Source organism: Bactrocera latifrons, unplaced genomic scaffold, assembly GCF_001853355.1.
Source record: "Bactrocera latifrons isolate USDA-ARS-PBARC rearing strain unplaced genomic scaffold, ASM185335v1 scaffold_77, whole genome shotgun sequence".
Classification (NCBI taxonomy): domain Eukaryota; kingdom Metazoa; phylum Arthropoda; class Insecta; order Diptera; family Tephritidae; genus Bactrocera; species Bactrocera latifrons.
The window spans coordinates 1-24,793 of record NW_017537456.1 but is presented as its reverse complement, the minus strand read 5'-3'; the positions used below and the strand labels follow the sequence as shown (position 1 = coordinate 24,793).

General features: G+C 38.4%; 3 protein-coding genes across 3 annotated transcripts; 1 reads left to right on the top strand and 2 right to left on the bottom strand.

Moving 5' to 3' along the window:
- Positions 1–1,112: 1,112 nt before the first annotated feature.
- On the bottom strand, positions 1,113–2,877 carry LOC108976494. The gene is made up of 4 exons (XM_018945621.1): positions 2,768–2,877; positions 2,384–2,694; positions 1,374–1,484; positions 1,113–1,293 (listed from the first exon to the last, which is right to left on the bottom strand). The coding sequence occupies exons 1-4, from the start codon at positions 2,858–2,860 to the stop codon at positions 1,128–1,130; spliced, it is 681 nt and encodes a 226-aa protein (XP_018801166.1). The 5' UTR covers positions 2,861–2,877; the 3' UTR covers positions 1,113–1,127.
- A 467-nt stretch (positions 2,878–3,344) lies between these two features.
- Positions 3,345–7,283, top strand: LOC108976473. The gene is made up of 3 exons (XM_018945592.1): positions 3,345–4,511; positions 4,707–4,817; positions 7,100–7,283. Exons 1-3 carry the CDS (start codon positions 3,385–3,387, stop codon positions 7,233–7,235), a joined length of 1,374 nt encoding a protein of 457 aa, XP_018801137.1. The 5' UTR covers positions 3,345–3,384; the 3' UTR covers positions 7,236–7,283.
- Positions 7,284–7,360: 77 nt separating this feature from the next.
- Positions 7,361–23,686, bottom strand: LOC108976472. Its single transcript, XM_018945590.1, is given in 4 exon segments — positions 7,361–7,679; positions 16,618–17,061; positions 19,307–20,039; positions 23,125–23,686. Coding segments are annotated over 4 exon segments (2,013 nt in total). The 5' UTR covers positions 23,642–23,686.
- Between the last annotated feature and the right edge of the window lie 1,107 nt (positions 23,687–24,793).

The window sequence follows — 24,793 nt, the reverse complement described above, 5'->3', positions numbered from 1 at the left end:
GAAGAGGAAGACCTCCACTCCGTTGGAAGGACCAAGTGGAGAAGGACCTGGCTTCACTTGGAATATCTAATTGGCGCCACGTAGCGAAAAGAAGAATATTTTCCGTACGGGAATGAACATAAGTCAATTGGTACCAAAACAGGAAAATACGACGGTTATTTTACAATCGACATGAGCCTGCTTTGAGCAATTGACCAATTTGCGTGGAAGCCAATGTGAACATATCCCACTAATGTTCATAGCTGTCTCACGGTATCACTAGCTTCCGGAACAACAACTTATTTTGGATGACCTTTTGTAAATTCGTCTTGGAGTGATCTACGACATCGCTTGATTTTACTTTATCATCGATAAACACTGGCCCTCGAYGGAGCTTCATCGTCGAAAATTTAATTAAGTTCATCTATGTACTCTTGATGACTTAATCCGCGTCAAAAGTTGTGAAAAATAATAGCGCGAAAATGTTCGCGATTTAATTCCATTTTTGGACGATAAGAATATTGTATCTGAGTATGCATACCGTCAAAAATGTCAAACTTTACGAAAAAATATGAGTTTCTGGATTGCAGAACTAGGATGGTCAATTCCCGAAATATAAAAGCAATGCTAGATGTTAGATTATGCCAAGATTCATACAATAAATTTTGAGCGGGGAACAGATATACATAATTTAGGTACGGAGTGTTTAATTACTCTTTAGGTAAGAAAACTTAAAAATGGTTTGAAATAATRGATTTWGTAATTCAAATMAAATTGTGGAATATAAAAGGCACAWAATGTACATTTTTCAAAATATGTTTCGAGTTTTGTTGATGTGGTAACAGAWCAGGAAATCAAGCTCTWAGCTCTTCTTACACTGGATACACAAAATGGGCYTAAGKGCGTCGTCAGACATCCACTCTATCTGTCTACACTAGATACAACGAATCTTGAGAGAACTCCTTGCAAGTGGCAAGCGTCCAGACGTTTGAAACAGAGTACCTCTCACAACAAATCGGCCACTTCTAAAAATGTAGTTTGGATGGAAAATGTGTTAAAAAAGGGAGGGTGTTAGGATAACAAAAATCATTTTCAATTAAGTATACGAGACGAAACGCCTATWATTTGTGTAATTGTTTGTTTCTTAATCAATCATTTATTAATATAATTTTGGTTACAACACTTAAAATATCCCTTTCGCAATCGGAATATAGAGCGGTACAATTTTCGCCCAAAAACCCATGTAGTTCGGCAGCTTCGTACGTCTCCCTGTAAACCTTCTCCTCTTTGGTGAAACCTTGATGCAGAGATGGCCTAAAAAGTACAAAAACAATAAATTTTGTTTAATTGTAAGGTATGCGGTTAAGTTGGCATATTCTGATTTCTCKACTTACGTCAGTATAAATGTCAGTAGCTCCGTGAGAATTGTATGATGGTCATCATCAAATGGATGCTGTGCTAGCTCRCAAACGCTGCGTAGAAGACAGGTTTCATGTACGCCGAAGCTGAGAAATAGTTTATTTTATCAAAAATACATATATAGTTCATATAAGAATAAGTTGATGGGAAATACAAGTACGAAATATAAAAATAAGTGTTAGATTAAGTGTAGTATGTGCACGAAAATTCTAGGAAAAAGGTTTTAAGRCCGGAGCAAACTCTTGTAGAAACCTGAGARGTAATCTAGTAATCGATACCCAGAGCATATTGCATTTATGAAGGGAACACTTCTCTACCCTGCTGAATGGCTGTAAAAACACTCGGAGATGGTAAACCCGATTCCATAATYGTTGACGATGGAGCAGACGTTCCATTGCCCGATTATAAAAAATTTCGAATAGCAGCTTCTTAATAGAATATGAYCGGCAGAAAGCATGCCAACGTCACTTTCGTCATAATTTCGAAGTCGTAGATAAGTTCGTTTATCTTGGATATGGCATTCCCAACGTACAAAGATCAAAATCTMCAACWCGTTCATCATTCCCGTCCTACTWTATGGTGCAGGGGCATGCACGATGACTACATTTGATGAGTAGGCGTTACGAGTTTTCGAGAGAAAGGTTCTTCGGAAGATTTATGGACCTTTTATGGGCGAATTGTTTAGATGGTTAACCTTAAAGAATAATCTAAGGATTAAAACAGATCGATAGAAAACTACATTACTATTTTCTCTAATAAATTTTAAGAGTTTCAAAGCCATTCYAACTTTTTAGAATAATATTTTCAGAATATACACAAGTCTTTCGGTACCCATTGAAGGAGCAGCAGGTATCGTAAATTCCAAAAACCATCGCACGTACGTAACCAATATGCACCGTATTCTCAACAAGCGAAGCATTTTTGCTCAGAAACATTTCTCTACATCGAATCTGTGTCTAGACCTAATTTTAACTAAGTTATATACCTGGAWAAGTAATCCTCAATGCCTTGATAGAGCTCTCCAGCCGTTAAGTCCATCGGATGCTGATTTACATTTATTTTGCGATCATATTTATCTAACCACTGCAAATGTTTTTGCACTTCCAGACTATCATTGTCGCTGTCAACATTACGTTTATCACGCGGTTTCGGATTTTGTATTCCCGGCCAAATTGGTATGTTATAAAAAGCCGAAACTGAACCCGGTAAATTATAGGACATTTGAAAGCACCAATCTATGAGTATGCTACGCTCGGGAAGATATTCCACAACGGGATAAGAAACGGAGTGCACAAGCTGATGAAGAGAGAGACTTTACCGTTATTGAACTATGCAAAAGGAGAGCAGAGACATTTGATAATATACTTACACCTAAAGTGGTTGACTGGTTTGGATAAATCAAACCATTCGTGCGGTCGAGCAGTAATGCAGTGAGTATMACACAAATCCCTATCCAAGACATATTCACTGTCGAAATGATCGTTATAAAGTATAAAAAGTGACTGATTTAGTAGGTGGAACGCTGATTGAATAAAACCCACACCCACTTACGGCCGACGTACTGTATAAATYATTTGGGTTGTAATATTTGGGTTATTGGAGTATCAAATGCGTTTGTTGACAACTTTATTAACAGTCGATTGAAAGAGAGATGTCAACTAGCTGTGAATGGTTTATGTCAATAATAATGAGCATCATCAGCATACAGTRAATGAAATTTAATTTATGATGGCTCAGTTAGTGCTGAGCGCAGGTTTCGTTGGTGTGATCAATTGGTTTAATCCAAACAGGAATATAAAGAAAAGAAGATAGTGAAAATAAAAAAGCGGTAAAATTACGACCAAAATGCCGTTAAGTGAATGCCGGAAATTATACCGAATTTTTTTGAGTTTTTATAGTTTCGATGTTTCCACAGCAAGTAGTATTAAAACTTTAGTCGAACGAAAAGTACGTATGGCTCACAAGTAAGGAAAAGTCGTGGAAAAAATGAAATTAATGCCAGCGTATGGTTTTCTACATTTATTGCTTCTTTTCGGTTACCTAAGCGCGGAGGCACAAAATTTTACTGAACCAGTATTYCAAAACTTATTACCAAAGTCGAACTTACCGAAAATAAATTCCGCACATGCGTCAACTAAGAAGGGGTTTAACTCCAAATCATGTAATACGAATTCGCTGAACACTTTCAGCGCTGGCAGTGGCACCACCACATTGCGTCCGATCGTGGAGCGTGTGTTTTCACGCAAAAAACGTTTTCTTCTCGCGCCAGCTAAAACTCGTCTAAAATTTACAATGCAACTTGCTAAGAGATTGCTAGTGACCTATCCTAGTGGTTTCAATTTCAATATTGAAATGGCTCTTTATTATCCCATGATCACTAGTCGCCTCGATCTAATACCGAAACGCTTACGTCCGACGACGACGCCGAAACCTAAACCGAAGGGTCCCACGCCGCCGCTTATAATACAAATTCCGGGTTCATTGATAAGGTACAAAGCCAAACCAGCTGCAAAGCCGGCGAAAGTGCAACGCATCGACGAGTCGAATCAGCCCTTGCTGTGGGTGAATACGAAGCCTATGGCACCTTTAGTGGTGCCAGTAGCGCCTGCAGCGCCACCAACCTCAGCTGTTTCGAAATATTACACACAGCCATATAAGTGGCAGCAATGGTCCAAGTATGGTGCACCTGGTTATGCGCAGCGTTATGAGTGGTCACCCGCAAAGCAATGGCCTAACAAGCGGCCCGATTGGTTGTCGCAAGATACGAAGTGGAGCAAATGGACAACTACGCCGCTGCCATGGACGTCAAGCAAGAAATGGCAGCAAAAGGCTAACAAGTGGCAACAATGGGAGCAAACGCAAGCTGTGACCGACGGGTTGGTACAAGGCAGTCGCTGGAAACGTGATACGGAAAATGGTGAACAGCCTAAACTGGAAAGTGATGATTTTAATGAAGCCGATCTGAGCTCTGTTAATGTGTTAGAGGAGTTGAATGAAATAGAACCGTTATATATGCATTTTCCTGAACTGGAAGATCATCATGAGTGGAAGCATTATCATAGTTATCGCGATCGCAGACAACTGTATCATCAGCTGCATGGTTTGAGCAATATGTGAGTGTGTGTCATTGTGATAAAGTTTTTAATATTAGTTAAAATTGAGAAGTGTTCTAAAAAATATTGAGATATCATGATAGCAAGAGATCGGATTGTTCCTAAGTTTATTCTGTATTGAAAGTGTTTGGTTCTTGGTTATTGCTCTTGCAATTGATGGAGATTTTTTTTTCCATAATTTTCGTCACCTTACAGCCTCGGCATAGACTTGAAGTCCTGCATAATGCGCGCAATCTGTGATTGCAAACGATTTTTGCTGCCACCAGGATACTCATTAGCGCAGGATATACTCCGAGTGATGTTTACGTAAGTAAAAAAAATTGAATTTAATGAAAAAATAATAATAGAAATTAAGAAAATAATATAAATTAATTTAAGATATAACAACTAAGGAAGGGCTAAGTTCGGGTGCAACCAAACATTTCATATTCCTACAATTTGCAAGGATCAAAATCAGGGATCACCCGATTTTTTGCATTCTAAGCACAAAGATGCACCGTTATATTAGTTTGTCAAAAAAGTATTGCGGTATTTTCGCTGGTTGACGCTGAGGGCGCGTAGTTCTAGTTTTATTCGTCGCATCGGGTCAAGATATACCTTTTTGGAAAGCTCATTTCACGCGCTAACACATTGTTGATTGATTTTGACGTTTCTTTTAGGTCGTTCGTGAGTTATTATGACGTCGCAAACATGGAGTAAAATAAAGAGAAAATATGGCATATTTTGCAGTAATACTACGATAAAGGAAAAAATGCATCTCAAGCCGCCAATAAAATGTGTGCAGTTTATGGACCCGATACAGTTTCCATCTCCACCGCACAACGATGGTTTCAACGTTTTCGTTCTGTTGTAGAGGTGGTCGAAGATGCGAATTGGTCGAAAGAGACCGGCATAGTAGCAGACGTAGCATCAGTCAAGAGCTAGGAAAGAGTCATCAAAAAAAAAATTTTATGAACAATAGAAAATTCCAAAAAAAATACCGCAAGACTTTTTTGACAAACTAATATGTAAGAAAAACAAACTCTCTGAATTTTACTAARATAACTCAGATATTGACGGTTCGAAAATCTTTGTATTAGGGCTAAGGAAASTATTGACTCGATTCAACCCATTTGTAGCACACAGACATAATACTATCAGGAAATGATTCTCTCTGAATTTCAATCATAAATCTAATTGTAACCAAGACTTCTTTACAGCCCACTCGATTACGCCCATCTTTGAACTTGTCCTTCCTTTATGCAAAGGAGCGGATATACCAAGTTCCATCAAGATATAACAATTGACAGCTTGATCATTTATATATAAACGGTGATGCATTTCGAGGTTCTTTTCTTAAAACAACACAGAAACTTCAAATTTAATGGGGAACGTTTATTATCATGCGAAATAATATTCTTTGATATCTATTTTTATAGGATTATATCTTTCGAATGTTTTCCGAGCTACGCATAAACTTGAGACTTTACAGAACTCCACAGAAAAAAGTATAACAGTGTGATATCCCATGATCTTGGTGGCCAATCGACCGGCCCAAAATGTGAGATTATCTGCTCACCAAAGTGTTCTCTCAATAAATCCATTGATTGATGTAATGTGCGGGAAGTGGCGGCATTGACGGTTACCTTCGTATCTGCAGCATTTTTGAAGAAATATGAACCGATGATTTCATCAGCCCACAAACCTCACTAACCGTTGGTTTTAGGATGCAATTGCAGCTCCTGAACCTCTTCAGATTGCTCTTCGTCCCAATGTGCCAATTTTGTTTGTTTACATACGGGTTGAGCCAGGAAAGGGCCTCATCTCTGAACAAAATTTACCTCGAAAACGTTGGATCTTCTTGGAGTTTTTCAAGAGCTCATAAAGAGAAGTAACGCAGAAGTCGAGCGACTTCAGTTCTTGTACAAGCTGTATTTTGTTCGCTTTCAGTTTAAGATCTTGACGTAAAATTCACCAAATCGTTCTATACGTCATTCCGAGTTGCTGCGAATAGCGCCGAATCGACTCTCCACGGTCTTCGTATACACTCTCAACTATGGCTGCTATATCTTCTAAATAGCGTGCTGGACGTGATCGATTCGATTGAATATTATTCAATAATGAATACAGGGTCTGAAGATGGTTGATGGTGTTGCAAATTGTACATTCAGTAGGCCGATTATGTTGGCCATAATATCGTAATCGTTGAAGGATTTGTAAGCGTTGTTCAGGCGTAAGACTTTCCATGATGAAATATCAAACAATACTGAACAAAAATAACATGTCAGCTTGACTCAAGCGTGATCTGTCATTTAAAAAAAAAAAAAAAAAAAAAATACCTCTACCTGGATCATCCATTATAGCTCTATATCAATTTCGATTTATTTTAGTCGTTACACATAAGCGTTAGGTGAACAAGACTATTGTACTCTGTAGCAACACATTGCAAGAGTATAATAAAATTAAGTAAAATAAAACACATAATAGATAAATAACGCAAGAAATGCATTATAGAAACAATTTCATTACATTTGACATAAAAACATATAAAACATAAAATAAAGGTAAATATAACCTAATCTAACCCACACATACYTCTTTCTTCACAGATTTCCAACAAAAACTGGGCTAGAAGACGACTACAGTCGCATTGTGCAAGCCGATTAYGAAACATGTGACCACCAATTAAAGAATGCCTGTCCGTTTAATGTGCTTACATGGCTGATGGGACAAAAACAGAGCTAAACAATTTATAAATCAACAATCATAGTGATAATGGCTTCATAATTCAATAAAAAAMAATTTTAAATAGGATTCAACAAGTGTTTTCTTTCTAAAGGGTATGGGTGATATTCTTTCGTATTTAACTTTTATTTTTCCAACCAAGTATCTTGAAAGATTAATATTACACCATATTTCTGYTATTGAACGAATTGCGACTTCCAGAGCGATTGCCGACAGAGCGCATACTCTTCGGCACAGCTGCCTTGGAATGCATTGGCCGCGTCATAGCGTTTATCTTTGTAATGTATTCGATTCTCCATTATGTCCTCATCCAAAGCTTCGGGTATTGTAAAAAGCGCACGCATTAGTTCACCAACAAAAGTACCGGGCACGCGCTCATTCGATTTTTGCCCYGTCTCGCAGAGAGCGCGTAAAATGCAGTGATGGCTGTGCGGTATTTCAAGTCTGTAAATAAAAATAAAAATCAAATTTGTTATTACAATTACAATCAATAAAGTAAATTTCTCTTCATTTCAAATTGTTAGGTCTTGAGTTAAGGGAGCGATTGAAGTTTTTAGGATTTTCATGTCATAGGAAAACTCGATAGTTTTTAACTTTAATGTGAGGAAAGCTGCTTTTAGACACAGAAAAGCTGTATACAAAGCGGTTCACTGCTTTTATTGTTTCCGTGAAAAACTCGATACATGTAAAGCGTAACCTTTTCTGCGCAAATATCTTTGAGGGACGTGTTTCCAGCGCGGTTTCGCTGGGAAAACAGCACKGTAACTTTTTTTACGTATGGGTTGAAACTTAGAGTAGGCGTTGGCGGTGATGTCTACTGTCGGGAGCTCTCCATCAACTCTAGTTTCAGGCTACCAGATCACTGTACCGCTGCTATCACGGTAACGGTAGATGTACTGATCCAAAGTGTAGTTAATTTCAGAGACAAGTGCGATACTAGGGCGGCTATACAGGGTTTGAGAAGAGAGCTGGTTCTATGGACCACCCGTGAGCTCAGCAAGCGCTATTCAGTAATCAGAAGTGGTTGGTCTATGATATCTTTCTGATCTAGAATATAATATAAGAGGTTATCTGAACTATATGCTCTTGGCAAAGTCTACTTCACTGATATTGATTCGAACCTGAAGTGAAAAAATTAGAACCATTAACATAGTCTAATCTAAACAAATAGGAAAAAAAGAGCACGCCACTTGTTTTTTTTTCGAATGTACATATATGTTTGCATTTTGTGTTTTCTTATTAAAATCCCACATTATTTGATAAAAAAGTATGTTTCCCGTCTGTYGACCGAAAAAAAATTCTGGTTAATTTTGTTGCTTTGACTTTGTCGGTGTCTGATTGATTGAACAACCTCTACCAATCCATGCTGATTAAAGCTTACACCCTCTGTTAACTTAGTTATTGTAAGAGTTTCTAATCTTTCTTATCTTTTTAATTGTTTTGTGCTAAAAAGTTACTCTTGTAGCAGTCGCTTTCACTAATTTCTCCTAACAATTTGCTTTTATCTATTCTTTCTCATTTGGAATAGTTGTTTTGACAGCAATGTCAGAAGCAGTTGAGCATTTCAATCGACACATGACATTGGATATTTGTAAGAAAAGCCGGTTGAAGTGCATATATTTCTTTATATGTAGATCTAAAAGTTAGAGCGCTATGTAAGACTACATTTGAACCTTTAGGTTCATAAAAAAGAAAAATGCATATAAAAAAGAATTAAAAAAAAAAATTTCATATGCCCAGTGGTTTCTATGGGTGGGCGCAACATGAGCACTTTGGCAGATGATGCGAGTAATATTTCCCGTAAAATAAGAGATAGAAGTTTTCTTAAAGGCTAAGTCCACGAAAAAATATGCGATGAAGTATTATTTGGTGTATAGCAGATAAACCTTAGCCTTAATATAAACTGCTCTTAAAGAGACGACTGAGAAGGAGCATTATCTTCATTTGCATTAAAGATTTCCATATAACAACTTGGTTTTGTTATGTCAGTTGATATGGCTGCAAATGCTATAGTGGTCCAATCTGAACAATGTATTCGGAGATTGTAGCGCTACCTTGGACAATAATCGCAATCATATTTCCTGAAGATAATTATCAAATAAAAAAGTTTTTCATAAAAGGACTTGGTTCTGATTGATCACTTAACGGTGTTTTTAGTTGGGAACTACAAAAGCAGACCGATAGGGACAGCTAATGACGGCATATTTTTTCTCGCCCTTTTGACATTTCTCTTTATAAGTTTCTCTGTGACTAAGTTTGCAAAAAGATCTTTGCCTACATCCTTACAAGATCAAACTGACGCAAGAACTGAAGCCGCTTGACCACCAGAATCGTCGTATRTTCGTGAAATGGGCTGAGAAATAACTTAAAAATGATCCGGAATTTCATCGAAAAGTAAATATTGAGTGATGAGTCCCATTCCTGGCTGAATGGTTTCGTCTATGAGCAAAATGTATATTAATGGTCAGGCACACAATCCACAAGTACTAAATGAGTCACCATTGCATCCCGAAAAAATTACAGTTTAGTGCGGTTCATCGACTCGTTACTGTGAATGGGAATCGCCACCGCTCAATGATAACCGAATATTTTTAGCCCGAATCGGATGATATGAACTTGAACAATATGTGGTTCTAACAGGAAGGCTCCACAAGCCACATAGCGAATGTCAAAATCGATTTATGGAGAAACAAGTTTGTTGAAAGTGTTATCTCACTAAATGGAGCAGTGAATTGGCCGCCTCGGTCGTRTAATTTGATCTTTAGACTATTTCCTGTGGGGCTACGTCAAGTTTATGGTCTATGCCAAYAAGCCAGTGACGATTGATGAACTTCGTACGAATATCGAATGTGAAATTGCAGCAGTATCCGCCGATTTATGCTTGRAAACCGTGGAAAATTGKGTTCAGTTTGAGTTCCTTTCATAATCGCATCAAATGTACTTTTACAGAAATAAAAAAATTCATTCATTTCCCAAACCTTTTTTGTTTTATTAAAAAAAAATTGTGTAGCGCTTTTATTGAAAAACCCGTTATATTCTATTGTAGTTCAATGTAAGTTGTTCTGATATTGAAGCCTACATAGCTTCGAATAAAAATATATGTGACCTGGTCAACGGAAAGRRGGAGGGGGCYTAGGTGTCAAAAAATCAATTTKCACTTTTTAGTTGTTTCGGATGGAAGATGAGATGCTTTTTCACGTGATAGAAAAACTAGTTTTCGCACGTAGTAAGTTAGTTTTCGTAGACCAGGTCACATATTCAGAATTTCTTGAAGATACTTTGTCAGATAAAAAATTTTCCTTTCGCGATTTTGATTTCGATCGATTCTTTTGTATGATAGCTCTGTCCGAAAGTGATTCGGCGGTTTCGTTAAAGGACTAGCTTCCTCAGAAGAAAAGAACGTGTGCAAAATTTCAGGTTGGAATCTCAAAAGCGGAAGAGCTAGTTCGCGTATATACAACCAGAAAAAAGAAAATATAGACAGACAGACATGGCTAAATCGACACAGCTCATCAAGCTGATGATTTTCATTTATGTATACTGAATAAATTAATCATAATGAACTAGTACCGGTGTTGAAAGTTTCAAAACTGAACCAGTGCGGTACTAGTTCGTTTTCCCACGGAGTATGACACTTTGTTGTACTCTGAAATGTTGATATGATCAATTCCATCTTCAGGCCACAGATGCACATAACAAACGTTTATCTGATGCAAGATACAACCATTTTATAGAAATATATGTACATATATCTATATATGTATGGATGCGTGTATATATGTACTTAGTATATATAGATAGCAAGCCATTTGAAGTTTGTCTTTTGTCAATGGCTTACTATGAAATTTCACTTGTGTTACAAGATAGTAATTCCTGCTGACAACTGAATCAAAATTGTGAAGCCATGAATTTGAAGRCAATCGTGTCTAGTAGCTGCACATATCTCTTCACATACATACGCCACACACAAAAACACATATAAATATGTACATGTACATGCAGAAACCTTTGTAATGATTACTTTCATCGTATCAGATTGCTCTGCCATACAGTTTTAGGTGCATCATCATTTGCATGCACACACACATTCATATAAGTATTTATATGGAATAATACGGTAGTATGTATCTTACGATCTGTTAGGTATACTCCCATGTGCATTTTGGCATTGTGTAATCAAATAGTTTTATTATTTCAAGTGAAACAAATTGAAAATTGATTGGCAATTACTGTGATTGTTTCGCATTTTATAGTCGTCATGCAAAAACTGTAAACGTTTGTACACATATGTATGCAGTTTGCATTGTTTTTGTCAAGGCCAAGCTTCTAAAATTCTAAATGCTTTAAATTCAATAGACTTACTGTAATTCAAGGTGATTGAAATATTATATTTCTAAATCATTTATAGTTTTACTTTCACATTGACGGCTCATTTTTGCTGACTTTCTGTCGAGAAACAGACTTTAAAGAAAGTCTTCGTGAAACTGAAGACACTCGATTCTCTGAAAACAAAAAAGGCCTCTTTGAACTGGGTCTTTGTTGCGATTTTTTTTAGCCGAGGCGRAACTGCTTCATTTAAACTTGACAATGCTGCTGGAAACGCTCTTTTAGCCAACGGTCGCACGAAGCTTCGGCCTTAGCGATTACTATCTGAAGTTGCGGGTTAGGAACTAATACCGCTAGATTTATGTGTATCACATAAAAACATATATGTATACACATTTATTTCTTGTTTGTCCGGAAGGTAAAAGAACAGAGTCGATTTAAAAAAAAATTATCGAATCAATCGTTACAATTCTTTAAAAACGCTTAAACTTCTGTGTCGATGCAGCGCTGCCAGCACGATTTCCAAGCATTGAAGCCGTCACGGAAGGCACTGTCTTGAGAGCCGTGGTGTATGCTGCTTGGATCCCCTCTGTCGTCTCAAAATGATTGCMTTTCATCGGCCTTTAAGGCAAGGAAACTAAAGAAGTCAGGGAGACCACATCTGTGCTGTAGAGTGGCTGCGGAAGCGTTGGAATGCCGGCCTTGGTTAGGTAGCTGTTCACAAGCATAGCGGTGTGAGCCGGGGCGTTATCGTGGTGCAACTTTCAATTGGCTGCGATATCTTGTCGGACCCAGTTGAGATTTCGTTTGAGTCTCTTGAGGACTTCTACGTAAAGCTTGGCGTTGACGGTTTGTCCAGGAGAAATGGTGGACGAGTTTCACATAGAATTTAAAAGCGTATATCTGCTCTAACGAACGATGCATTATCATCTTGCAACATTCACAAAAATAYTTTGCGCGAAAATATTTGTCCTGACTCTCCAGGTGTGTGCATGCTCCGAAGTACAGTCGCGGCCGAAGAAAATCAGTCATATTTCTTTCCCATAGCGTCTGGGTAGTATGTAGGCCACCGGAACTGTAATACCCCTTACAAATAGAGACGTTTTCCATATAGGGAGTTGATTTTGATTGGTCCGTTTGTATATACATTTTGTATAATATATGCTACAGAGATCCCATCAAAGCAATTTGTTCGAAGATGGTACTGTTGCTTTGCATAATATACCATGGCAGATTTCGTGAAGATCGAATAAAAGAGTTTTCCATACATGAACTTTATTTTGATCGTTCAGTTTATAGGAAATGTATATGCTATAGTAGTTCGATATCGGCGGTTCCAACAAATGAGCAGCTTCTTGGTGAGAACAAGACCTGTTAGAAAATATCAGATCAATATTTCAAAAACTGAGAGACTCGCCATGATGATAATTTATATATATACAATGTGACAAAAAAGGACAAGGAAATTGCAATTAAATTATCCGGGAAATTCCAAAAAATGTACTTTTTTGTATTTCTAATCAAATTTCGTGTGCCGCATAGTTCGAATGTTGGAAAAAGRCGACGATGTTTCAAAAACACAAGCCCACTAGTGGTACAAAACTTTCAAAGACGGTCGAGAGATCGTTAAGGACATGCCTCATACTGGACGACCTCTCCTTCGATCTCTTCAACCAATGAAAATATTGAAAAAGTGAAGAATATGGTCCTTGTAAATCGTCAGGTAAATGTTAGAGAGACAGCAAGACAGCTCGACATCTCTCGCGTCCATGCGAATGAGTTTTGTGTATATTTCTGGTATGATTTTTTTTTTTAAGTGTACCGTAAACATTTCTCTTTGGACATGCTTGTATGAATTTGACATGCAAACAGGTCAACAATAATCGGAATGAAACCCGTTTCAGTCAGTCGAAGAGCTCTCTGAATTCTCTGAAGGAGCATAGTAAAGAAAAAAGCAATTTCACATTACCTGTAAATGATACTGAAACTGTGTACGTATATTAAATACAGTTATCTTGCCTTCATTACTTTCTCTTTCCTTTGCTATATTGCTCGACCTTCTCGGTGCTGGCAACTCAGCTCCATTGCAACTTCCGGTTACTCGTTGCCGGTTGTCATTACAGATCGATATAGAGCAGGATGTTTTACGTAAATACAACCAAATAGGATTGTCGTTAATGACTGCCAGCAATATGCAGATGATGTTGCCCGTTTCAATTTGTGTTTGTCCGTATGTAGTTGTTGCATCAACAAGACTTTTCCTTACTTTTCTAAACTATATTGGCAAATGTTGATTGGTTCCAATGAAGTGGCTAAGCTACACTTGTGGTTTTGGCAAATACAGCATACTGCACCAAATGCATTTATATTGACGTGCATGTTTTTGAGGCACTTAAGAAACCTTTTTAAAAGGATGTTGAACTTGAAGAAATGGTCAAGTACTCAGTATATTTAGTTATAGCGGTCTCATGGTCGGTTAGAATCTTGGTTTCAAGTAAGTACTCGCAGTGCGGAGCTGTTCACCGGTTGGAACTTGCAGTCGAACCACCCCCCATTGTAGACGAAAAGTTCTGGATACTATAGAAGACTAAACTACTACTTATCTAGAATAGACCCTTACATATCAACCATATGTCCAGCRTGCAATGAGTCYCCGTATGACACTAGCCACCTCTTTGMATGCCCCGCCAACYCTACACATCTGACATCCTTCTCCCTTTTATCCAACCCCGTCGAAACAGCACTCCTTTCCTTTTTCAAAATAAGCGTCATTTGCGTGGTGATTTTCACAGAAATTGACGGCTGAAGTTCATGGGGAACTAGAAAAACTTCACTTAGTTGCTGCCCCAAGTGAAACAACGTGCCGTGATTGGTTTCGTAGCTTTAAAGATGGTGATTCCTATATTAATGACTATCTGCGGGAGGGAAAGCCAAACATCTTCGAAGACGCTGTGCTGGAGACGAGGGCCCATGTCTAATTCCAGAAAGAGCTTGCTTCAGCATTGAAGGTCATCCGTCAATCCCTTTTAAATGGACTACTGGCGGAGAGGCACGAAAGAGTGTCTACCTAATAGGAAAGAGTAGTCTACCTAATAGTTAACAGTAAATTCGAGTAAGATTGATCTTGTTCAAAAACCCTGCGCGCAACTGTCCTTAATTGCCGATATCCATCTTAAATGCCCAAGGCTCTTCAAAAATACTAATATTATTGGACAAGCGAAGACTACCCCGCTTACATCGTGCAGGCGATGATGAGTGAGACTACTAACCACTCGTCAATTAAATATTTATAACACAAAGTGACGTAATTTGATGACGGTTTACGGTTATTCGATTTTATTTTGTTTTCATTYAGCAAAGGAAGTTTTTCGAAGAATTTTCGATACTGGAACGAACACAGAGGTGTGCWTGAAGTACTGGCTGTGGAATTATATGCAGATTGACTTGATTACTATAACTTTGTCTTAATGCCGAGCATAACAACGGGGCTCTTTGATTATTAAATTGATTTGGTTTGGTTTGGGAACCACAGTTTACAGGTTGACAGTTGATGCTAATAATAATTCGACTAATCTTGCCCAGTGTGCTGCAAATCAGACCGACGTATGGTACGACTTGGTACATTTTTAATTGAAATCGAAAAGGTCCAAGGGGATCCGACGTTTTCGCGCCAAATTTCRTTCAGCGATGAGACCTACAAGTATTTGGCTCAATGGGAATGTAAAGAAGCAAAATTGTCACATTTGGGACGAAGAGCAACCTGGAGAGATTCAAGAGCTGCAATTTCATTCAGAAAAAACAACAATTTGGTGTGGTGAAATCATCGGTCCATATTTCTTCAAAAATGATGGTGGTGAAAACGTAAACGTCAATAGCGACCGTTATCGCGGCATGATAACCGACTATGTGAAACCTGAAATTGAAACTCTTGTTCTCGACGGTATTTAGTTGCAACAAAACGGCGCCACTTCCACACACATGGCTTCAATCCATAAATCCATCATTATTGAGAGAACACTTCGGTGAACAGATACTTTCAAGTTTTGCGCCGGTCGCCTGGCCCAAAGATCGTGTGATATCACACTGCTTGATTTTTTCATGTGGAGATATGTAAAGTCTAAAGTCTAAGTGGACAATCCCGTTTCGATTCAGTCTTTGGAGCAAAACATCACGCGTGTCMACCACGAGTTACTAGTCGAAATGCTCAAACGAGTCATTGAAAAATGGGCTTAACGGATGCACTATCTGAGACGTAGCCGCGGCCAACATTTGAAACAGATAATCTTCAAAAAATAAATGCCAAAGAATGTTCTTTTGAATGATAATAAACATTCTCTATTAAATTTAAAGTTTTTGGGTTTTTTCTTTAAAAAAGGAAGAAACCTCGAAATGGATTACCCTTGAAATTCTGAGCCGGTCTGAACTTCGCCTGAAGTTCTGTTATTCGTAATGATTGGAGCTTGGAGTTGCTTGCCATTGCTAGAATTCTAAGTACATTTTTAATTTAGCTTTAATTAACTAAAGCTACTAATTTTCTACGCTCTTCTTTAACATCCCCCGTATTTGCATTACTTTTTTCTATATAGTCTAGCCTTTAACGACGCCACAGCCGTTGGTAGTAAGTACTGCTCCTTAGSCTAATAGCTCGAAAGTCGTGAATGCAAAAGCTAACATCGCTGCATGCAGATCAAACAAATCACCTTAATGCCATGTATCGACTTGAAAGTAATCTCGTTGCTGTCTTTACTCCACTCTGAAGATATTTGCAATTTTTCCACGCTTACTTACACACACACACACACATACACTAACATACATATGATTGGTATGTATGTAAGCAACCATGCCAGCACGTTTTCCTCGATGAAATTCTGCATTTGCAAATGTATCGCCATTTCAAACAGCACGTTTACGACATTTCTCACCAAGAGTTTGGGCGAGGCGTACGGCAGAGCCGACGCAAGCAATGCGAGGTAAACACGGAAAAGTCTTATGTGTACGCATACATATATGTATGTGTGTATATATTTGCAGCCAGAATGAATATGTCACTTACTTGTCCAGATACTTTTCAATCTTCTCGTAGAGCGTTTGCCGTGTTCGACGATGATGACGTATATGTATGCGCTCCATGCGACTCAACTCGTTGCCGGCGATGCCGCTGCGACGATAGCGACGATGTGGCGTTGACTCTTGCTCTTCGCTATGATTTCTGCTATGCGAAGTTTTGTTGCTGCTGCTGATGTTGTTGTTGTTAATGTGCATTGCTGCAGCTGTCTGTGCCGTTGCAGGCTCATCTGCTATGCTGCGCTTACCGAAAACCGGATAAATTCGATGTTTCCGTGCTGTGGCAGGTGGCTGTTGATAAAATCCGGATGCGGCTTGTTTTTGCTTTTGTTGTTGTTGCTTAGCTGATTTTTGTTGCTGCTTTTGCTGACTGCCGGTGCCACTGTCAATACGTCTTGAGGGAATTGGTTTTCTACGCAATGTATGCGATAGTCTGCGAAATAAAAACAAAATAAACATAGCGCGTCCTTATAGATATGTATAGGTATGTATGTATGTATATGCTTAGTATACATGTGTACATGAAAGTCCTCAACATACGTATTTAAGCCTATTTAAGTGAAGAAATTGAGCTTAAAAGRGTAAGGAAGCGACTATGCTTGAGTGGAAATACAACCCGCGGGAGAGTATGATAGTGATTATTATCAGTTCGAGTCTATCATATGCTGCTAAGGAATCAATGATAGGAAATGTTTGATACAATTTTAGTTTCCAACCACAAATGGTCAAATGGTTGGTTTTTGCTCATAAACGAACTGAGATTAGACTATGACATGTGCTACTTCTTCTTTTTTTGTTTGGTGTCGCGTTCCTTCCATCAAATTTCATTCACTAGATAAATTTATTTCTTTTAAACGGGTGTGGCTCCGTGCAGAGCCGTCGACGATGACAACATCTGCTGAGTCCAAGTTACGAGTTAAGGTTCTGTTGAAGATTTATAGTCCTTTGCGCATTGGCAACCGCGAATACCACAGTCGATGGAACGGTGAGCTGTACGAGATTTACGACGACATTGACATAATTCAGCGAATTAAAAGACACTGGCTACGCTGGCTAGGTTATGTCGTCTGGTAGATGAAAACACTCCAGCTCTGTAAGTATTCCACGTAGTACCCGCCGGTGGAAATAGAGAAAGAGGAAGACCTCCACGACGAAGGCCGCAATAGCAAAGATGCAGTGAATGCCTACGAAACGTGGTCACTGACGAAAATATTAAAATTTAACAAAATAAATTTGGACAAAAACAGAATGAGAACGTAACATATTGAGATAGATGACACCCTGAAGAAACTAAGTAAATGTGTGAGTCTTRATGCGCTAAGTGGAGACAATTTTCTAAAATACGTAAGTTGTGTTATTTGAAATTCTTAAAGCAAAGCTGTGTATTATTGCTTATATATGAAGTGCTTTTCTGTAATTTATTGAGAATATTTTATGCTTAGTCGATTTCTTGTTAATGGCACTGCAAGATATGATGATGTAAGGATGAACCAGGTTATTTAAGATAGGTTAGCTCATCTACAGAGGGTGGATGATGCATGCGACTCACCAGCGGAACTTTCAATATTTATTTATCAAAAATGTCTGCGGAAGTGTGCGCCAGAATCTATTATTTGGAGCTGAATCTCAAGCGATTTTTCAAGCTTTCGGAATTGTGCTTTCATGCGGAAGCATTTGCAGGAAATGTCCTTAGAAGCAATAGATGCAGCGGCTGCGAGGAAGCATGTATATATACTCGGTTCCAGACGACTAATGAGTTCCTGGAAASGAAGTGGCTAATAAGATTATCAAAAGTGCCAAGCATATGGCTACCGAACCAGTCTGGAAATATGAAAAGTACTAAAAACGATATAAAATGTCATTTCTGCAGGGGTTGACAGCCGGAAGAAGGAAAAGATGAAATGAATTAAGGATATATAGGATCGTCAACCTCTTGCGAGATAGCCTCGAAGGAAAACAAGTATGCTTTTTACAAACGCGTCTCGAAAGGAATGAAGGACAGTGACAGATCTAGTGACAGATCACATATTATTTACTTTTTTCTATCAAAACGATTCTTTGTTACGATACTAGCTTACTCTTTGTAAAGCATCAGGCTATTTTAAGTGGAATACTGTTGTCAGATTTATTCAGTCTACGTCCCCTTAAGTGATTATCATAAACTCAGCTACAGCGATCGTTTGTGTTATGGAGTAAACTCGTCGTACTAATGTTAACTGTTATTGGGTTTTTGATTTTCTTGGAAGTGGTCTTAAGAAGTATAAGTGGCAGGATTAGAAAAACCTAACTTGAACCTAATCAATTGAGATATTCAAATGAATTGAGTTGTCGTCCATAAAAAATCTGAAAATATCGATAAGTTATTGGTAGCAAGAGGAAGTGGCTCTACTTTTTTTTGGCTCAGTTATGTTACCAAAAATTAACGGTAAGGGGACGCGGATATACAAAAAAAAAAAACACAAAAAAAAACGATTGAAATGATAGCAAGTGCACAGCTAACTCTCTGCTGCTTGCAACATAGGTATGTATAGGCATGAATTCTTTGTATGTGATCTGCACCATATTGTGACAGCTGAGACAACATTTTCACATGCCTCACAACACATGACACACTCGTACATGCCGCACTCTATCACCACATTCAACATCAATTGATTTCACTTTAGCACTGCACTTACCTCGATCCCAGATTCCACCAGGGATACTGGTTGCTCCCGTTCTGCGCCTGAGGCCTGTTACTGTAGATTGAAGATGCTCGCTGTTGCTGTGATTGTGGCGTCCACTTGTTGAAAGGATGCACTTTCAGCGTTCTTAAGTTATTATTCTTGTTGTTGCTGTTGTAAAACCTATTTTTATTGCCGTCACCATAGTAGTGTCGGTCCTTGCGCCGCCAATCGTTCGGYTGTTGCCGGTAATAACCGCCAACTGGTCGTCGTGTCGCTTGTGTGCGGTAGTAACTGTCTGTAGGACGTTGCAACATATGATTTTTCTTGTTATTGTAATCATATTTATTGCTGCCTTTATAATAATAATATTTCGGATGCATTGGCGCCTGGAAAGCKGGCGGCAGTCGGGCCGTAGCTTTCSCGTAGTAATATTTGGAGTTGTCACTCTTTCTTGCAGCCGGATTTGTCAATGTCATGWGATTGATGTAGTTTGGTTGTAAACTCTTTGCCGGTTGTAACGTTTGTTGTTTGGTTATTTGTGTTGAATGTGCTTTCGTCTCTACATAAGTAATGCGCGAGTCGGTGTCGTTCCGCCGCAAGTCGGTTGTGGGTTGTCTCAAACGGGTGGCGATTTCTTCGATAACGTCTTCTTGTGGCTTACTGGGCAATTCCCAAGCCAAGGCGACGGTTATGCCGAGAATAAGGTAGTTGGTGTAGTCCACAACGCCATAGATACCGTCATAAACTGCGGCAAGGGAGAGAAGAGAAGAAAGTAAGAGATGGGAAATTGAGTGGTATTCGCCACAGTAAAACTCAAAGTCAAGTGGGCTTAAGCTTTCCGAACCGAACTCTGATTTTATAGATATACAATCAGTAGCTACATTAACTTTGCATTAAACTACCAATAGAATCGTATGTATATAAAAGGGAGTCGVGTTTGATAAATTTCTTGTAGAATACGTCGATGCCGCAAGCAAACATTAAAGGCCGAAGTAACATTATAATATTCTGTATACGTTTTTGTTGTTGTAATAAAGCTGTTGGATTAAACTAGTAGTTGAATTTTTAAAGCGCATACATAAAACTAAAAGCTTACAAAGGAGAGCACCGAACAAACTTTTACAAAAGCCCAACATTTTTTGAAGATAAAGTAAGGCAGACTGTTTATTTCATCTTAATTCCAAAGGAGAGTCAAAATTGTGTTACATTCGTTCGTTTAATTTACAAAACTGTTTCGTAAAGTAATAAAAAAGGTGTCCTGAGCTTTTACGTTAGTTTCGCCGAAGTAATGTCTTCCTGTTTTCTTTCGGAATTCAGAATATTCGTTAAAAAGCATATGCTTTTCTGAGCATTTCAGGCTCAAAAAGCTTTTTGGTGCAGCAGTTGCTCTAAAGATACCTTATACATATATTCGATTTACCCAACTTTATCCTCACAAACCGTTTCAGGTTCTCATAATAAGACAAATGTAAGTAAATTTATGTGTTAAATAGAGAAGTGACCTATTGGCTGTTCCTAACGTTGAACAGAGACTAGCACGTGATATTCRCTCAAACTCATACAACTATCATATATTGAATTAAATTCTTATTATTCTCTTAGGCAAAATATTGAGAASTAATCTGCGCTTAAGATCTTTGAACTAATATCTTCACATTTGTTGGATTAAAAAKGCGAATCTTAGCTTAGATTATGAATATGATAGACTATGAATAATTTAAATACTTCTTGGTGTTGGAAGCTTTACAACATAACGGGTCAATTGAAAAATTCCCTGTCTACCATAGTAAAAGATATTATTTTGGCAAAATTCGGTTTTTTATTCATCATTAGTTCTCCTCAAGGATAATGCACTTATAGCGACCCACTTACTTTTCGATACCATTTTTGTACTAAGAGTATCTTATGCTTCAAAATAGGTTCAGTTTCGGCGATCACCTCTTCATTCGATGAAAAGTCCTTCCCAGCGTGCATTCTTTTGAGATCTGGGAACAGAAAATAGCCGCTAGAGCCCAAATCTGGAGAATACGGAGAAAGAGCAAGCAATTCGAAAACATGTAACACGATGCATTGTTCAGATGAAACCGCATTTTCTTTTTCTTTAAATGCAGCCGTTTTTCGGYGRTTTTGTCCAACAAACGGTGTAATAAAGTTTTGCAACAGTCACTGTTGATGGTTTTTCTTTCTTCAATACAGTTCACAATAATCATTCCAAGCGCATCCCAAAAATACAGACGACATAACCTTGTCAACCGACTGTTGGGTTTTTCCATGCTTTGGAGCGAATTCATCGTATACAGTCCATTTGGAAGACTGTCGATTGAATTTCGGATTGAAATGCTGGAGCCATGTTTCATCGATTGTCACAGAGCAATACAACAGCTCCAAATACTGCTTCAAATCATCAAACGTCTTTCTTTTTGGGGAAAACTGAGCTCGCGGGGCACTCACTTTGCAAAGAGCTTTCTCATAACCAAACATTTGTGAATGGTTTCAGTTTATATTTCCAGAGTGCTTGCTATCTCGAACAACTTCATTTTATGTTAATCCAAAATTATTTTGTGGACTTTTTTGATATTTTCGTCGGTAAAAACCACTCCACTGCAAACACGGTCGTCTGTGCTCATTTCAGCATGYCTAAACTTAGCATATTAAAGCTTGATGATTGATTTTACTGAGGTAGTATCCGGAACTTAATTTCGATATCGTGGATAATTTCGTCTATCTTGGAACCAGTAGTAACAGCAACAACAATATCAGAAATCCAAAGCAGAATAACTCTTGTCAAATGGTGCTACTTCGAATGAGAATTAAAGTCCTCTCCGAAGAGCAAAGGCCAAAGTCGATAAGTCACTCATTATTCGCGTCCTGCTATATGGTGCAGCATGGACGATGACAACATCTGATGAGTCAACGTTAAGAGTTTTCGAGAGAGAGGATTTGCGGAAGATTTACGGTCTTTTGGTCATCGGCCATGGCGAATATCGCATTCAATGAAATAATAGCTGCGTGAGTTATACGATGAGACTGATATAGTTTAGTGAATTAAGAGTCAGCGGCTATGGTGGTGGGGCATGTCGACCGAATGAACGAAAACACTCCAGTTCTGAAACTATTCGACGTAGTACCCGGCGGGGGAAGCAGAGGAATAGGAAAACCTCCACTTCTTTGGAAAGACAAGGTGGAGAAGGACCTGGCAGCGCTTGGAATCTCCAATTGGCGTGAAGCAGCGAAAAGGAAGAACGACTGGCGCGCGGTTATAAACTCGGCTATAAGCGTGTAAGCGGTGTCTACGCCAATCAATAAAAAGAAGAAGCTTAATAAATCGTAAAAGGCCTTATATTAAGTTAAAGTGACTTTGAAACGACTGAATTTGCAGCTTTGCGGTTTTAAACAATAAAATTGTAATGTCATGTATAAATTCTATCCTTTTCCTACTGCAAAAATACTACCTCAGTAATTATTTCATAACTCTTCTAGTTTAAACTCAACTTTTCTTCACCTAACCTATATTCYACTGCATTTTTAAACTATTTCTCCACTTACTTAGCTACTARAMCCCGCTTGAAGACCATTGTCTACAGCTGCATTTAAACTTATGTCCATACCTCAAAGCTATAGACATTCATGCCAACTGTGAATACATTAGATTATATGAAATTAGATTTCTGTTTTAAAATTCGCAGTTTGTTTGCTACCTGAAATTTATTTATATTCACTTTGTACCGCGCTCCTTAGCATTCATATACATATACATACGTACGTAAATGCGCCCACGCATGCAGCGCTGCCATTTTGTCCAGTGACACTTCAACTCGCAACAGACTTACCCAATTGAAATGAGCTGCCCTCCGGAAAGATCAAATAACGACGTTTGCGCGAGAGTAAACGGTCCGGCGCAGCAGCTGCATTCACCGTTGACGAAGCGGATGCCAGTGCCGCCTTSTGCTCTTCCTGCAATTTGCGCTCTATCAGCTGGGCAAAGTCTTCGCTGTTATTGTTGTAGTTATTGTTGCTGTTACCATTGCTGTCAATAGCTTTTGCATGCAACATTGTTGTAGTGGCAACAGTGTCATTATGCGGCAGCACTTCATCAACAAAAGCGGATACGGATGTTGTCCTTGCCACAGCTTCTGCTGYTGCTGTTGTTTTTGTCGTTGTTGTAGTCGCTGTTACGTTAGTAAAATCTCTTAAAACGTGTAGTGTTGTTGTTGTGTCGCGTACCATAGTTGTTGCTGACACAATAATTGAAGCAATTTGTTGGTGCTGTTCGCGTGGCGTGTGCTGTGACAGTGTTGCCAATATGTTGTACAAAATGAAATATGTTTGTATGCGGCGCGTGTGCATTTTGTATTTAACGCAGCGTAGCTTTTATTTTTTTTTGTTAGTTTTTATAAGATAAATTAATGATAATTTTATAGTTTAACACTAATTAATTTTTATTTTTCTTTCGTTCAAAAATTTAAATTTTTTCAATATTTTGATTTCGAAACTTTTTTCACWTTTATTATTCGTACTACAATAATTAATAAAATGAATACATTTGTGCCATTTTCAGCAACTTTTATTTCCCCCTTGCCACTTTTCACCAATTCAACAACCMAATAACTGCACTTCACTGCACAAATCAACACGTCACAATTGCAACTTTGCGTCAGWCGTGTTCAACTAAACTCAAATAAAATTCACTCTGCCGCCAAATGCACTCTTTTCGTTGGCCTTGCTCCTCATGGTGTCTTCTCGTAACTAACTCCTCGGCATTTATGTTGCCACCGACCATAGACTTATTCTAGTTTATTTTTTTCCTTCGCCGTTATGCGCCCATGTGTATGTTGTATATGTGAGTGCTGACAGCAAATGTTGTTAATTGCTTTTAAAATTTCTTTTTCCAGCTTTGTTTTACGTTTTGTTTGCTTCTAAATTTTTTATTTAGCGCTCAACTCGTGTGGCCATGGCTTAGCAGTAAGCGCGCTACACGCCGWAGGCGCCAAATAGAGTGTATAGGGGGAAATGAAATGGCTGGATTTAGTTCATTAAAACTATTAAATCAAGCGCATGAAAAGTAAATAATACAAAAAAATTCGATCAATTAGTTGAATAATTCTCGAAAATTGAATTGAAACAAGAAAAATATAGTGTTTTTTCCATAAGGCACTACAAAAGTCGACCGATTGGGACAGCAAACGACGTTATATTTTTTCCCGCTCTTCTCTCATTTCTCTTCAGTAAAGTTTGTCATTTTACCATGTACAGATATACCATCCAACAACGAGTCGGATGATATTGACTTGGACAAAATGTGGTTCCAACAGTACGACGCCGTACGCCACACAGCGAATGTCAGAAGCGATTTATGGAAAATCAAGTTTGGTGAACATGTTATCTCACGAAATAGTCCAGTCAATTGACCGCCTCGTTCGTGCGATTTAACGTCGTTACGCTCTTTCCTGTGGGGCTACGTCAAGTCTATGGTCTATACCAACAAGCCAGCGACGATTG